General features: G+C 45.9%; 2 protein-coding genes across 2 annotated transcripts in view; one reads left to right on the forward strand and one right to left on the reverse strand.

The window, feature by feature from the left end:
* LOC306715543 (striated muscle preferentially expressed protein kinase-like) overlaps window positions 1-9,469 on the reverse strand; it is a 39,308-nt gene extending 29,839 nt beyond the window's left edge. Inside the window, exons 1-3 of the mRNA XM_079185940.1 lie at window positions 9,447-9,469; window positions 7,535-8,007; window positions 6,388-6,882 (exon numbers count right to left, since the gene is read on the reverse strand). Of these exons, the coding sequence (XP_079042066.1) occupies window positions 6,388-6,739 (352 nt within the window). The 5' untranslated portion in view covers window positions 6,740-6,882; window positions 7,535-8,007; window positions 9,447-9,469. The remainder of the gene's footprint in view (window positions 1-6,387; window positions 6,883-7,534; window positions 8,008-9,446) is intronic.
* A 1,744-nt stretch (window positions 9,470-11,213) lies between these two features.
* inha (inhibin subunit alpha) lies at window positions 11,214-12,961 on the forward strand (the record flags this gene model as incomplete). The annotated part of the gene is made up of 2 exons (XM_079185348.1): window positions 11,214-11,514; window positions 12,219-12,961. The coding sequence occupies 2 exons, from the start codon at window positions 11,214-11,216 to the stop codon at window positions 12,959-12,961; spliced, it is 1,044 nt and encodes a 347-aa protein (XP_079041474.1).
* Window positions 12,962-13,298: the final 337 nt, after the last annotated feature.

Consider the following 13,298-nt stretch of genomic DNA (forward strand, 5'->3'; position numbering starts at 1 on the left):
AATTCCAGGGCAGACCCAGATCTCTTAACTAGCCACCCCGAGTCCATGTCCACATTTCAGGACAAGCCCTTCTTTCCCCGACCTGCTCCGCTGAACAATGTGCTTTTCAGCGTCGTTAAAGTGAGGCACGTCGCCGTTTATGGCCTTGTAAACACAGAATCAATAGAGGAGATTTACTCCTGCCATGAATCACGAGTTGCTCCGTGAATGATTTGAATTCTGGTCATTATCCCTTTTTCCACTTCCGATAATCACCCAGCTGTATATGGTGTATTTTATTTATTTGTATCTTAATTAAAGGCATTCCTATCTAGATTTCTTGTTCACTGAACACAAACATAGATGCAGTGGATTTTCACTTGGCATTTTAACAAACCTCCCTCTATCCGCCCTCGCCCGCCTCGCACTCCTCCTCCTCCGTCATTGAGAGGCATTCGGTCCGGCAGAAAGTGCAGCAATCAATACCAGTGCTCTATGCATGATATGGGATACACCCCCCAAGTAACAGTTCAAAGGCATGCCGGATCAATAGGCTCATCATAACACGCGATTCCATGACCGTCGCCCAATCAGAGGGCAGATACGGTCGTGAAGCCTCCATTTGCTTGGAAACATCTCTCATGGGGCAGAGTTTTCTATGCTCACTAAAATCCACGACGACTCAGCTTCCACCAGTCTCCGGCTGGAATATCATAAAGCATCAGCCGCTGAGAAAAGATGATTAGATTTTATTGGTGCGAGTCATTTATCTTACTCTGAATCTGGTTTTGTTTGACGGCCCGGGAGGCCACATTTATCCTCTGCACCTCTCCAACCTGCAGTATACAGACTTGGACAGAAGCCAATCCTCATTATTGACGTCCCAACGCGCGTCAGAGATGCCTGTGCAAACAAATCACACGCATCTCATTTCAAGAGCCACATTTAACCGGCTCTGTTGAAGCAGCTCGCCCGACGGCTGCTGCACAATGTGGCTCCTGCGATCTCAAAACAGATGGAGGAATAATTTACACTGAATGAGCGTTAAAGACATTCTGGACAGGTGAAATTCAGAGCGCGCTGTGGTTTAATTATCTTAAAACAACAATAGAGGAAGCAGACTTCCACGGAAACCCATTGATTTAGTGACAGCGGCTGCTTTCTGTGGAGCCGCCTTGATGGATGCCTTCCAGGCACGCAGCTTTATCAGCATGCAAGTCTGGCCGAATCTCTCCGCAACGGAGAACAGATCCCGCTGCTGTTACATCACACTGTGATCAATCTGTTTCTCACATCCCACCAGACCTGCCACATCATGCACGTCCACTTTGTAACCAGTCTTCTGTGTGGAAAAGAACTGCGAGACAGCGAGGCGCTCCGCTGAAGAATCCTCAGAGAAAAACCTGCTTATAACGATAACGGTTATGTGTTCTGGATTCACTTGTCTCTCCTGATTGAAACCCATGCTCAACATGAGTATGTTCTTAAAACCACATGGTGGTATCCACCAACAAGTCTTGGCTGAACCTGCTTTGTATGTGAGAGAGATGTATTAAAAGGAGAAATATGTGAAGAACATGAGAAACCATTTCGTGAACGCATTCGAAGTTGAGATCCTGCAGACTTTTGTCGTCCTATGACTCCACATTTGGCGGCCTTTCGTCTGAACAAAGGAGAAAAAAAGGGTCGTATAGCTGACGCTTCTTTACTTGCCCCCCTAAAACCCTTCAGAGGCAAATGTGGCCAATGTTGACGGTCCCACAGCAACCCGATCCTACCACCTAATCCTCGCCGAATCCCTGAGGGTTCCTGTGAATGACTGTGCACCAGCGGGACGGAACACAAACACACTTTTTTGCCAGACCAAACACCGGGGAAACGGCGCTGGCTTCACCCTCACGTGTTGCCTCAGCTGCCCCATGAGAACGGAGAACCTAATTAATTGTGATGTATGCTTAATCCACTTCAACTTAACATGTAGAGAATGTGAACTCATCAAGCAGCTACAGAGTATTTCTGCTCCAGGATGCCGATGTAAGACAGACTGCGTCAGTAGGAAATGGTGAGAGCAGGAATGCCGTGCTGTGTGTCATCTATAGCAGACGTTGACCGTTGGTTCAACTGCAACACATTTGCAGATATAAAACGATTAAATATCTCATTTATAGCCCTCGGAATTGCAAGCTTAACTACCAGTTTGCTCAATTTAAAAGTCCCAATTTGTACCGGCCCAGTTACATACATTTGTACCATATAATACACATTATGGCAAATCCTAAAACATCTTGCTAGGCCTGTTTTAATGTAAACAAACCTTTAAAAGCATCAGCAAACTCTCAGATTTAGCCATTAGTCTCATGGTAGTCCATGTATTTATACACCTGTAAATTAGTTTGGGGAGTCCGGTTTCAGATCGTGTTATCTGGACTTCGGGGGCGGGACGACCCCTTTGTTTACATTCGATCGTGTGAAGGGGCCTTTAAGGGGATTCCTGTGGTTTCCTCCTTAAATGTTTGAGAGAAAACAACCGATAACTCGAGTGTTCACGGGCAGCCATGTACTTTAAAGCATTATCCCCGTACAGCTGGGGCTTTGCAGAGCAGGACGAGGTGTAGAAGACGCACATACTGACTCCAATTAAGCAGCAGCCTCAAGTGCATGACCTTGTTTTCATTTCGTTTACAGCTGTTCCACTTAGTCGAGTATGCGTTTGATACATTCCCTGCCACGGCGTGATCCTTCTCTTGCTGCTATCGTAGCACATATTTTGTATTGATGCCGGCTCCCACTCACCTCTCTGCTTCTTGCTCCTCGGCCCACGCACACCTTCAGCATTCCTCAAAGCTCTCCGTGCATCCAGCAGCTCCTTCCGCAACATCGCTCTCCTCTGTATGTTCCTTTAAAAAAACTAAAAACGACTAGCTGGCTACTTCTGCCCCCGAAGATCTTCTCCTCTGTGTACAAGTCTTCCAACGGGGGCCTTTCCATTGAGACGCACCACTTTCAACAAGGGGACTTTCTCAACATGACTCCAACGGGCCTATTTCTCCCGGTTTCGTCTCCTCTTAATATCTTTAAAATGGCTTCCCCTGCAGCGTGAAATGAGAAATTGGCCGGGCACCGAGGTGCCGTCTTAAGATGGCTGCTGGACCCTTTTGAACGTTATCTTCCTGAGGCCATGTCTGTCTTTTTCGCCCTCTCCCTGTCTTCCTCCAGTCCTCCCCAACTTTGACTGCGGTCTATTTCCAGTCCTGCATAGTACAACCCCTCCAGTTGTAGTGGACTTTCCCTTTGCACCCCCTTTCAGAGAGCCTGCCCCCGCAGTCAGAGCAGGAGATTAAACACACCACGACACAGACACCGGACAACCTTTGATGTCCTCTGTGGGTCACTCTGCTTGGACGACAATGCAGACATCTTGTTATACACCATTAAAGACTTCGACTGCACATACATTATGGGGCACAGTGACAGGGACACCAGTCAAAGAGAGGAGCGTCTATTTCAGACAGAAAAATCAGGATATAGCTTGGCCTCTGCGAGTTTAACTTTTCTTTTTAATGTTTCTCCAATACGCCAGTAGCAAATTGCTTTTTGAAAAAACGTTGACTTGACTTTAGAGTGAAGTCTAGTGCGACACAGTCTCTGTGACTGCTGTGAGTCAGAAACCTTCATCTAGCTGATCGGACAGTTATCAACCACTCCTCATACTCACACCTGGTGAACACATCCTCTCCTGTTTGCCCACCCTCCCCTCCTTCATCCTTCACACCCTTACTCCCTACATTCATCCTTGCATCATCAACACATCTTTTTATTCTCTAAGCCATCTCTTATGGGAACGGGTGACAGAACACCCGACTCCGGTCCCACACACCGACTCCCTCACTACAACTTCCTCCTCCATCCTCAACGTCCAACACTTCCCGAACACAATTAAACTGTTAATCCCACTGTTGTGAAGTGATGTCAGCACAGGCTGGAAACCACTGCTTTAACAAGGTTCAACAAAGATCTCTCGGATATTATCTTACGGGTAATTGCAAGTCCTGTCTGGGACATTCACGGCCCTGCGTCACAATAGGACAATAATCTGCTTTATCCTAAAATACTTTGCTTGCATGATGCTTTCCCGGCCCTCAGATGCCTGACAGTGGGTTAATCAAAAAGCTATACACCAGAGAGTGACGTCAGTAAAGTGGTCTAGACTTGTGACACAGCACCACTGTGGCTTCTGGTTGGTCTGATCGCTCAGGGTGATATCTTAAAGTGACAGACCTGACTGTCTGTCTGTGTGGCTAATTCAGTGATGCTTAAAAGCTAACCGTACAACAGACACCCACACAAATACACATTCACCCCCCCCCCCCCCCCCCCCACCCCCAGTCGCTCTTTCATCACCCTGACCGTGATTGAGAGTGACAGCGCCGCGTCTTGACCGTGGTGATGCTATAATTATCTGTGATGTCTGCTGGTGCAATCGGAGACGGGGCCGGCGGCGTCCACACATCACTGGAGCACGAGCCCTCCGGCCAGCACGGCACATACCAGGCCATAAATAACCACAAGGAGAGAGAGAGAGAGAGAGAGAGAGAGAGAGAGAGAGAGAGAGAGAGAGAGAGAGAGAGAGAGAGAGAGAGAGAGAGAGAGAGAGAGAGAGAGAGAGAGGAGGTGTGGGAGGGAGGCAGAGGTCAGAGAGATGGTAAGACTGCCATGATCAAGAAAATGGATAAAAACGAGGACGTAGTGGAGAAAAGCCTTTTTGCCATTCATGTAAATAGTAACATTAATCGAGCAAAAGTTAAACAAGAAACAAGGAGACAGTGCCGATCAAGCCGCGAGTCTTCATCAGTCATTATTTTCAGATCCAACTGCTGACAGTTCAAATGTCATGCCTCACATATTAAATCCCTCACACATTACCTGCACAGTTCCCAGGTCTATTCAATGCATAAGACTGAAAATTAAATATTGAAGTTTCGCAGCTGACTGCCGAGGTCTTATGTATTTTTTATTGTTCCAGGATTTTATTTTCGTGGGCAAGACGAGGAGGTTTTTGTTTTTAAGGTCAAGTCGGATTCACAACAGTGAAGTCGAGCTTAACATGCAGCTCTGGACAGAAAGTAACACCAGACCAAAAAGGGATTAAGAAAGAAATACATGCGATCTGTGCCGTCTTCTAGCGTTGGAAGATAAATCTAATTCATAACTTCAATCAAGCTGAAGTTCACAGAGAGAGAGAGACAAAAGAAGAGACAATGAGAAACAAAGAGCCGAAATAGGTGATGAGGAACAGAGAGGTCGAAAAGCAGAGACTAATGCTGGATTGTAGTGAGAAGATCAAAACTAGGAGCGCGAGACAGGGAGGTGCTGAGTGATGTACCAGCTGAACAATGTGTGCCAGCTCATAGTGTGAGAGCTGGTGACATGTGAGCTCAACTGTCAACTTTCTCCACAGGCCAAGGCGACGAGAACACGATCGAATCCAGCCAGCAGAACGGGGGCCGCTTAATTCCGTACACCACGCTTGGGAATCCGTCATTGAAATGGATGCTGCATACATGGTCAGGAGTACTTATACCAACGACGGTGACGTTAATGTCCTTGTAAATGCATTTGACGAGCCAGCTCTTAAAACATTTTCTGTTTATTAGGCCCTTTACAAAAGTGCAGCGCTTAAAAGGACAGAATATCTGGTATTGGCTGTGCCTTTACAATTCCTATTTTTCTCATCCTCAGCATATAAGTAGAAGATTATTCCTTCCACCGCAAAGACACTGAAACTATGAGCAATGTGTCCATGTGAGACATGTGATTACGCTACAGCTAGTCACTGGGGCATAGAGGAGAGTTGAGCTTAAAAAAAGCCACAGAAGCTTCACTGACGAACGCCATCCTCATCTCTGCAAGGCAGAGGTGACGAGATAAACCGGGAAATAAGAGACAATCCATTCAAACCCGTCATGCCAGACTCTGCAGCATTTCCTCTGCTCGTTATCTCTGGATGAACTGAATCGGCCACAGTGCAATCTACCTGCCAGCCTAATTTAATTATAAATAATCATAAAATAATCATATTTGCAGCATATTAAATTCTTTTTTAACCTAATTAGCTTATGATTAAATGATAACAACAGACTCTAAGCATATAAAGTAGCCTCGGGATGCACGGGGCAGATTTCTTTTCCTGGCCAAATGTCCTGGCTTAAATTAGATACAACATATCATACGAATGTTTTTACCAGCTGCACAAATCCCAACTTCCTCCGCTCTGTAAACACAACAAACAACAACCAAAGAGTCGGCCGTGCAGCTGATAGAAAGCCGCTGCCAGGCGACTCTCTCTCCTCTGGAATGAAATTAAAATGTCTTCCTGTCAAAGAAAAGTCTCAGTTGCTTGCGATTTACCTTCACCGAGGTCCATAATGGCCAAGACAGCGCTGCAGCTTGCTTCTCCCAGCTCATTGGTCGCCACGCAAGTATACAAGCCCGCGTCGCTCGTGCGGCAGTCCCGAATCCACAGCCCGCCTGAGTCCTGGGCTTCAGACGGAGGGCGTGGCTCGTCGTTGTGGTACCAGGTCAGCAACGGTTTGGGAGATCCTGCCACCGACACCCTCAGTCGGATATCACAGCTTGTTCCCACCGCTGCTTTACGGAGTTTGCGGATGAAAACTGGCGGCGTTGGCTCATCTGGAGAAATCTGGTCCTTGGTGACTTTGGGCCTCTTGAGGCTGGGACTGGATCCGGGGCCTTCTGCCATCTTGATTTCTGTCAGACTTCTTTGTGGGCTTTTTTTATCTGGTAATTGATCGGGTTATCGAGATCAGTTATTGAAGGCCTCTTCTAGAAGACTCCATGGCCTCTGGTGTCTCACGGGGAGTGCAGAGGATGTTGCACTGGGGACTGTAATGACCAGAGCACATCCATCAGAATGACATGGCAGTTATGTTTAGATACAGTGTTTGCTGGTGAATGAGCAACAACACATACTTGTATGCATTGTTATGAAAAGCAACCTTTCACAGTTAAGTGAATAATGACTTCCTGTCCATAGAAATGACATCATCGGTGGGCAAAATGCTTAATGAAACAAGACGCCAACTCTAAGTAAGTGGCCTCACCCCCGGTATCACAGCTTTGGCTTCAATGTTTAACAAAACTTGAGTGGCAAACTGGGGATATAGATATAGTCATAAGTGAATTATGGGAAGTGTATGATCCAGATTTGTTGGAGTTTTGATCCACACTGAGGGCTAAAGGTCAAGATGTCCCGGAGCACCGCATCAGAAGAAAAGCTCACATGGGCCCCATGTTTGTTGGCTTTGGTTTTAGGACTTCCTGCAATTATAATCATTCTTTGAGTAATATTTAGGGGGAAAAAAATGTAATAATTATTCAAAATGGCAATACACAGAACAGCATAATTACTGATCAAAGCAAACATCAGCATTTGGATTAGCTGCATATGCTAATTTATGAAGTCCCGCTAATACGCTGATCCAAAAGAGTTGCTTAAAATAGACTTTACCCGATAATAGAAAGAAATGCATCTTACCTCACTTTTGCCCTCAAAGACGAAAGGAATCCCTTTGGACATCCCCGCAAAGTCCAAGTTAAGGTAACAAGATCCATGGAGCAAAATATTTCATCTCAAATCATTTGCTAAAGCCCGCCGTCTCTGCGTCTCTAAGTGTCCTTTAGCGAGCTCGGGCTGGAGGTGTAAGTCCACCCGAGATCATGTAGCATTAGCAGCCGCTGCCATGGTCCCTTTCAACAGCTTCAACACCGCTGAAGACTGCTGAGACGGAGATCCTTCTTCCTAAAGGTCATCCACTCAGGCCTTCTGCTCTAGTGTCTTTTCAGTACATTTGAGTACTTCAAAAAAACAACAACTTTGGATCTTTTTGGTACTTACAGCAGCTCATGGTACCACTCTCTCTCCCATCTCACTGCTTCAACTCCCTCAGGTTGGGAATGACAGCTGCACCACCACGGATAGGTCACATTTCTTGGGCTGCCATCTATGACCTACACACACACACACACACACACACACACACAAGCTCCCTTTAGATAATGTTATCAACCAATGTGTGTGTGTGCGTGTGAGTGAGGACATGTTGGCCAGTCCTCACTTTGGGACAGCCCTTTAGTTAAAGGCCTGTTTGAGGGTTCAGACTTGGTTTTAAGGTTCAGGTTCGGCATTCTGTATTTCGATGGTTAAGGGGTTCATTACGTCAATGTGTCCTCACAAAGATAGAAGTACAAGGTTGTGTGTGTGTGTGTGTGTGTGTGTGTGTGTGTGTGTGACAGGCAAAGACAGCGTGTGTGTGACAGTTGGAGTTGCTATAAAAAGAAAGTCTAAGAATAAAGACAGGGCAGTGATTCATACTACTGTAGGGCAGTGATATAACAATACAACGTAATGTCGGTTGGAATATTTGCAGTAGTCACAATACAACATGTTTAACACATTTATTGAGTTCATTTGTAGCGTTCTTGCAGATTTCTTTTGCATGTGTCATATTTGTGCATTTGCCCCCGTCTACGCATGCTTTCACTTTTTTAATGATTCTAACTTCTTTGTCTTCTGTCTGGATTGTCAGGTGATACACTTTAGCTTCTCTCTTCACCTTTTTCACTGCCGAGTCAGTTTGACATCCTTCACACATCTATTGCAGACCCTTCAGTCTACTTCTTGCTGAAATCCCTTCTTTTGTTTTCTCAAACAATAGATATGTATTCAGGGAGTGCACTTTGTGCTCGGTGGCTCTGACAGCTTGACAGTGAGGGACGCGGCTTAGCGGAGGGTGACTTGTGGGTATTTGCTTATGCCTGCATTCCCAGCTTCCCAACGGCATAATGTGTTCAAACTCGTCTTTAACAAGCTGTTGCGCCCTGAGGTGTGCTAACGCTGAGCAAATACAAAGACTGTTATCCTAAATACACCGACCTTCACTGTATCGCCAGGCAGAGTTTCTACATGTCATTTATGTCTATATTACACTCAGCAGTCACCTTTGAGCAGAGCTAAACTTCTCCACACAAATCTTGTGACCCATTTACTCATTATCCTGCAAAAATGCCACTGTATTCAAACAAACAGGATAAGGCTTTAACCACATGATAATATTCTGTCCAAATTCAGGTAAAATAGAAGAAATATTTAGTCTGTAATGTGTTTTGGACAAAACTGTCAACACACATCTGGTGATGTAGTACTTTATCGCCCTCTTGTGGTAAACACAGTAAATTGCAAGATATTCTTCTACAATCTATTTGTAGTCTGTGGCATAATATACATGCCACTATATAGGTTAAAGCGTCATAGATGGTCAAGCGGTAAGGAGTCCTGGTTTTCTCATGCTGCTCGGTTCTCGACTCGCGGTCTGTGAATTTGATTTTAAGAAGATAATATAGCAGCAGTGTGGAGAGCAAATGGGCCTCGAGCTTCAGGGATAGCTCACCGAGATAAGCAGCTGACAGTGAGTGACGTGTGGCACCCTGAGGAGAAGGGATCAAATCCAGACTCTGGTTCAGGAAGGTCCAGTCTGTTTCCTTCACACATGTGAAACACTAACAACAAAACTGAAGGAGCTTCATAGAGAAGAGTGATAGTTTATTTTTGCAGATGAGTGTGTGACGCTGCAGCAGGTTGGCGTGTCAGATCCGATGGCTCAGGGTGATAGAGGACACTCAAGATGAGGAAGTTAATTATTCTATGAAGATGTACGACTTAACATAAGTGAGGCTGGGTTATGAGTGACTGGAGGTTATGAGTTTGTACCTTCAGTAATACGTTGTATTTTGAAGTATGACACTCAAAAGTAGGTGAATATGTTACAAAACTCTCAGGAGGACAAATCAGACAACTGGTTAGTAGACAGGAGGTTATGGGTTCAATCCTTATGTGATGCAGTGACTTTTGAGGTCTTTAACTCTAAAATGTAACACTTATTGTGAGTATTGTGTTGATTAATTACTCTTCTTGTTAGAGAGGCTGTAAGCTAAGAGCTCATCCACAGGTGGCGTTGATTACCTGACGAAAACACCAGCAGAAACTAGAATAAAGTGGATATAACGCCATATTCCTCCTCACAGTGATCTACAACACTCAACTCCAATCATTCGGTTACATTTGACCGACGTGTCGTTTATTTATTCGTCCCAAAAAGCCAACTTACCAACTGTTAAGACGTTAGCGTAACTCAGCTGTAAGCTAGCTAGCAACGCACGCGACCAAGTTTGTGTTTGTTGTCTTCCGGTCTGCTCGCTCTCGGCGGAAAAGGGGGGGTCACTGAGTTACTTCCGTCGTCAAGTGTCATTTTGCAGAATTTTGGTTCCCACAATCAGAAATCTGTCATTTATCAGCAGTGGGAAGCGTATTGCGTTTATTGTGTTTTAGCAAGTTGTGTCAATAAAAACTCACCTGGAAGAAAGGAAACTTCACTTTGTGGCCAACACGAGTATTACCATCAAATGCAATTGGTTGGTTCAAAACAACGCGTCTGTGAACATCTGGTCTTAGGCCTGTTAAATAGCTGATTAAATGTTCTTGTGCAGAAACGTTTCTCTGAGACAGAATCAAGGCCAGTCAGATAAAGAGGGCCCACGGAGGCGTCCCTCACAGGAGACAAAGACTTTTTGTTTAGTGAGAAAACAGGTGTGCGTTAGATATGGCCGCTATGATGAAGTTAAAGTGTGCACAATATAACACTCCTGCAATACAGGTCCCAGATGAATGTTTTCAGCATCTTGAGAAGGTCATACAAACTCAAATAGATGTTTTTATTATGACTGTGAGAAACATTTATTATCCACTCTGCATTAGAGTGTGAAAAACCTTTCTAATACCATCCGTCTATGCTTTACATCACACAATAAAACAGACAAATTCGCTCAATACTGTGCGAAACAGCCACCGAAACAGATAATGCAACTTCCCAATCGTCAAGGCCGTCCTTTGCTATCTTCCACTTATGTGTTGGAAACAAACCGCTTTTGCTTGCATACCTCACTCAGACTCGCTCGCTGCGGAGCCAAACAAATGTGTGAGAGAATTAGGAAAGTCACAGACGAGGATCCGTTTTCTGGAGCTAATTGCATCTCCATCTTTACAGAAAGGCTGTGCATCACTGGAAAATTGCCAGACTTCCGTTTTTGACTTTTTTGTTGTTACACTTGGAGGGTATTTTCGCACCCAACAGTGTCAAGTAGTTGCGTGCAGTGCAGTCATGGTGTCCTGTGCTCTCTTCGTCCTGGGCCCTCTGTGGATCCACATTCTGACACAAGCCTGCAGGGGAGAGGAGCTGTCCCGGGAGGCCGTGTTGTCCTGGTTCAGAGAGCGGGTCCTGGAGGGCCTCGGGCTGGAGGAGCCCCCTCTGACCACAGTCCAGGGTTCTGATAAGGACACGGCACAGCCACAAGCGAGGCATGCACCCTGGAGGCTCCCCAGGACAAGCAGGACAGCGTGGGTCAACCGTCAAACCAGTCCGACCCAGGACACATCTGAAATCATTCTCTTCCCCAGTTCTGGTGAGAAGCTTTGCTGCTGTTTTGTCTTTTACCCAAATAACAGCTAAAATACTCCTTAATTCAAAAGGACAACGTGAAATTATTTTGTTTTCTGGGATTACATTCCCACGGTAGAACATGTTTTATCAGATTTCTTTCTCACATCTGCACCATACAACTGCCCTGATCATGTAAAAATAAATCGGATTGTTCTACGGGGTACTTGAGCACAAGACTAGACTAAAAGGGAACCAAAGTGGTTGCATAAAGAGGTCTGTTCCTCCTTTGAAACTACACTGCCTGGACCATATTGTCCATATAGTTGTTGCATATCTCAATGTTGAAATCACACTATTTCATACGGCAGTAAACCCACTACATGCATGCTGCAGATACAAATAAAGCCACATACTTGCACTGTATATTAGTTCATGAGCAAGTGTCCTTTCAGTACACGGGAACAATGGAAAAGGCGTTTACTTAAAGTCCCTGTGTGGAGCTTAGAGCAGTTCATTTAACACCAGGATAAAAAGCTGTGTTCCACTGCCCTCTCTGGTTCAAAGTTTGAAGTCTGTTTTGGAGCCAAGTTATTGAGTGTGTTGATCTGAGAGAGTAGACACAGGAGCCTCCTCCAGACAACAGCAGGACAATGAGGATGAAGCCTCAAATTCCCCCGTTACAAAGCAATAAACTTCACTAACTGCTTTCTTATCTCACTTTGGCAGACTCATCCTGTGCCACGTCTGACTCGGCTCTTGGAGAAACCACAAGCAGCCACTTCACGTATTACTTCCAGCCCTCCATGAACCACCTGGAGATGCTGGTCACATCTGCCCACTTCTGGTTCTACGCAGGCGAAGGAGCCAACTCCTCCACCCAGCTGTTCATTCTAACTTCAGCGCAGCAGCTTCTTCGGGCGGCAGAGGCTCCACCGAAGACGAGTTCAGACGGATGGACCACCTACCGCCTGGATCAAAACCCGCTGGCCTCTGTGGCTGAGGGCCCCTTTCTGCTCCAGGTCCGCTGTCCAGCCTGTCAGTGTCACACCGACGAATCGGACAAGACGCCCTTTCTTCACCTCCACGCTCAGCCTCGTGGTCCTGTCCGCTCACCCCGCCACGCACCGGTAACCATTCCCTGGTCTCCCTCCGCTCTGGACCTGCTCCAGCGGCCCTCTCAGGAGAGACCTCAGCACAGCGACTGCCTCAGGGCAGAGATCGAAATCAGCTTCGAGGAGCTGGGCTGGGGCAGCTGGATTGTCCATCCAAAGCTGCTGACCTTCTACTACTGCCACGGGAACTGCTCAGCCTGGGATCGAACCACCGCCATGCTGGGCATCAGACAGTGCTGCGCTCCGGTCCCGGGGACCATGAAGTCCCTGATGATCACCACAACATCTGACGGCGGGTACTCGTTCATGCATGAGACCTTGCCCAACATTATACCTGAAGAGTGTACTTGTATCTGAACCTGAAAGCTTAAAGGGCCAATACAACCAAACAAGTTTAGTTTTCTGCCATCCAGCAAGCAGACATTTCTGAACAGACCCTTTAAAGCTGTGCATGTCTTACTAATCACATACTCTCATTTAGCTACAATCTGAAAGTAAAAATACTGCAAGGCCAGCATTTTATTGCTTTTCATTGTGCTTCTGACCTTTAGAGGGCAGTCTCTGTCTACTTTTACACTGCTTCATTTCACATCCAGTCTGACTTCTGTTAATGATGTACGATATTAAAGCATTGATTTAAACATGGGACTCAATTGTGTTTTGTAAATACCACAAATAAATTCAAAGGTTTCGT

This window comes from Pholis gunnellus, assembly GCF_910591455.1.
Source record: "Pholis gunnellus genome assembly, chromosome: 24".
In the NCBI taxonomy this organism is placed as follows: Eukaryota; Metazoa; Chordata; class Actinopteri; order Perciformes; family Pholidae; genus Pholis; species Pholis gunnellus.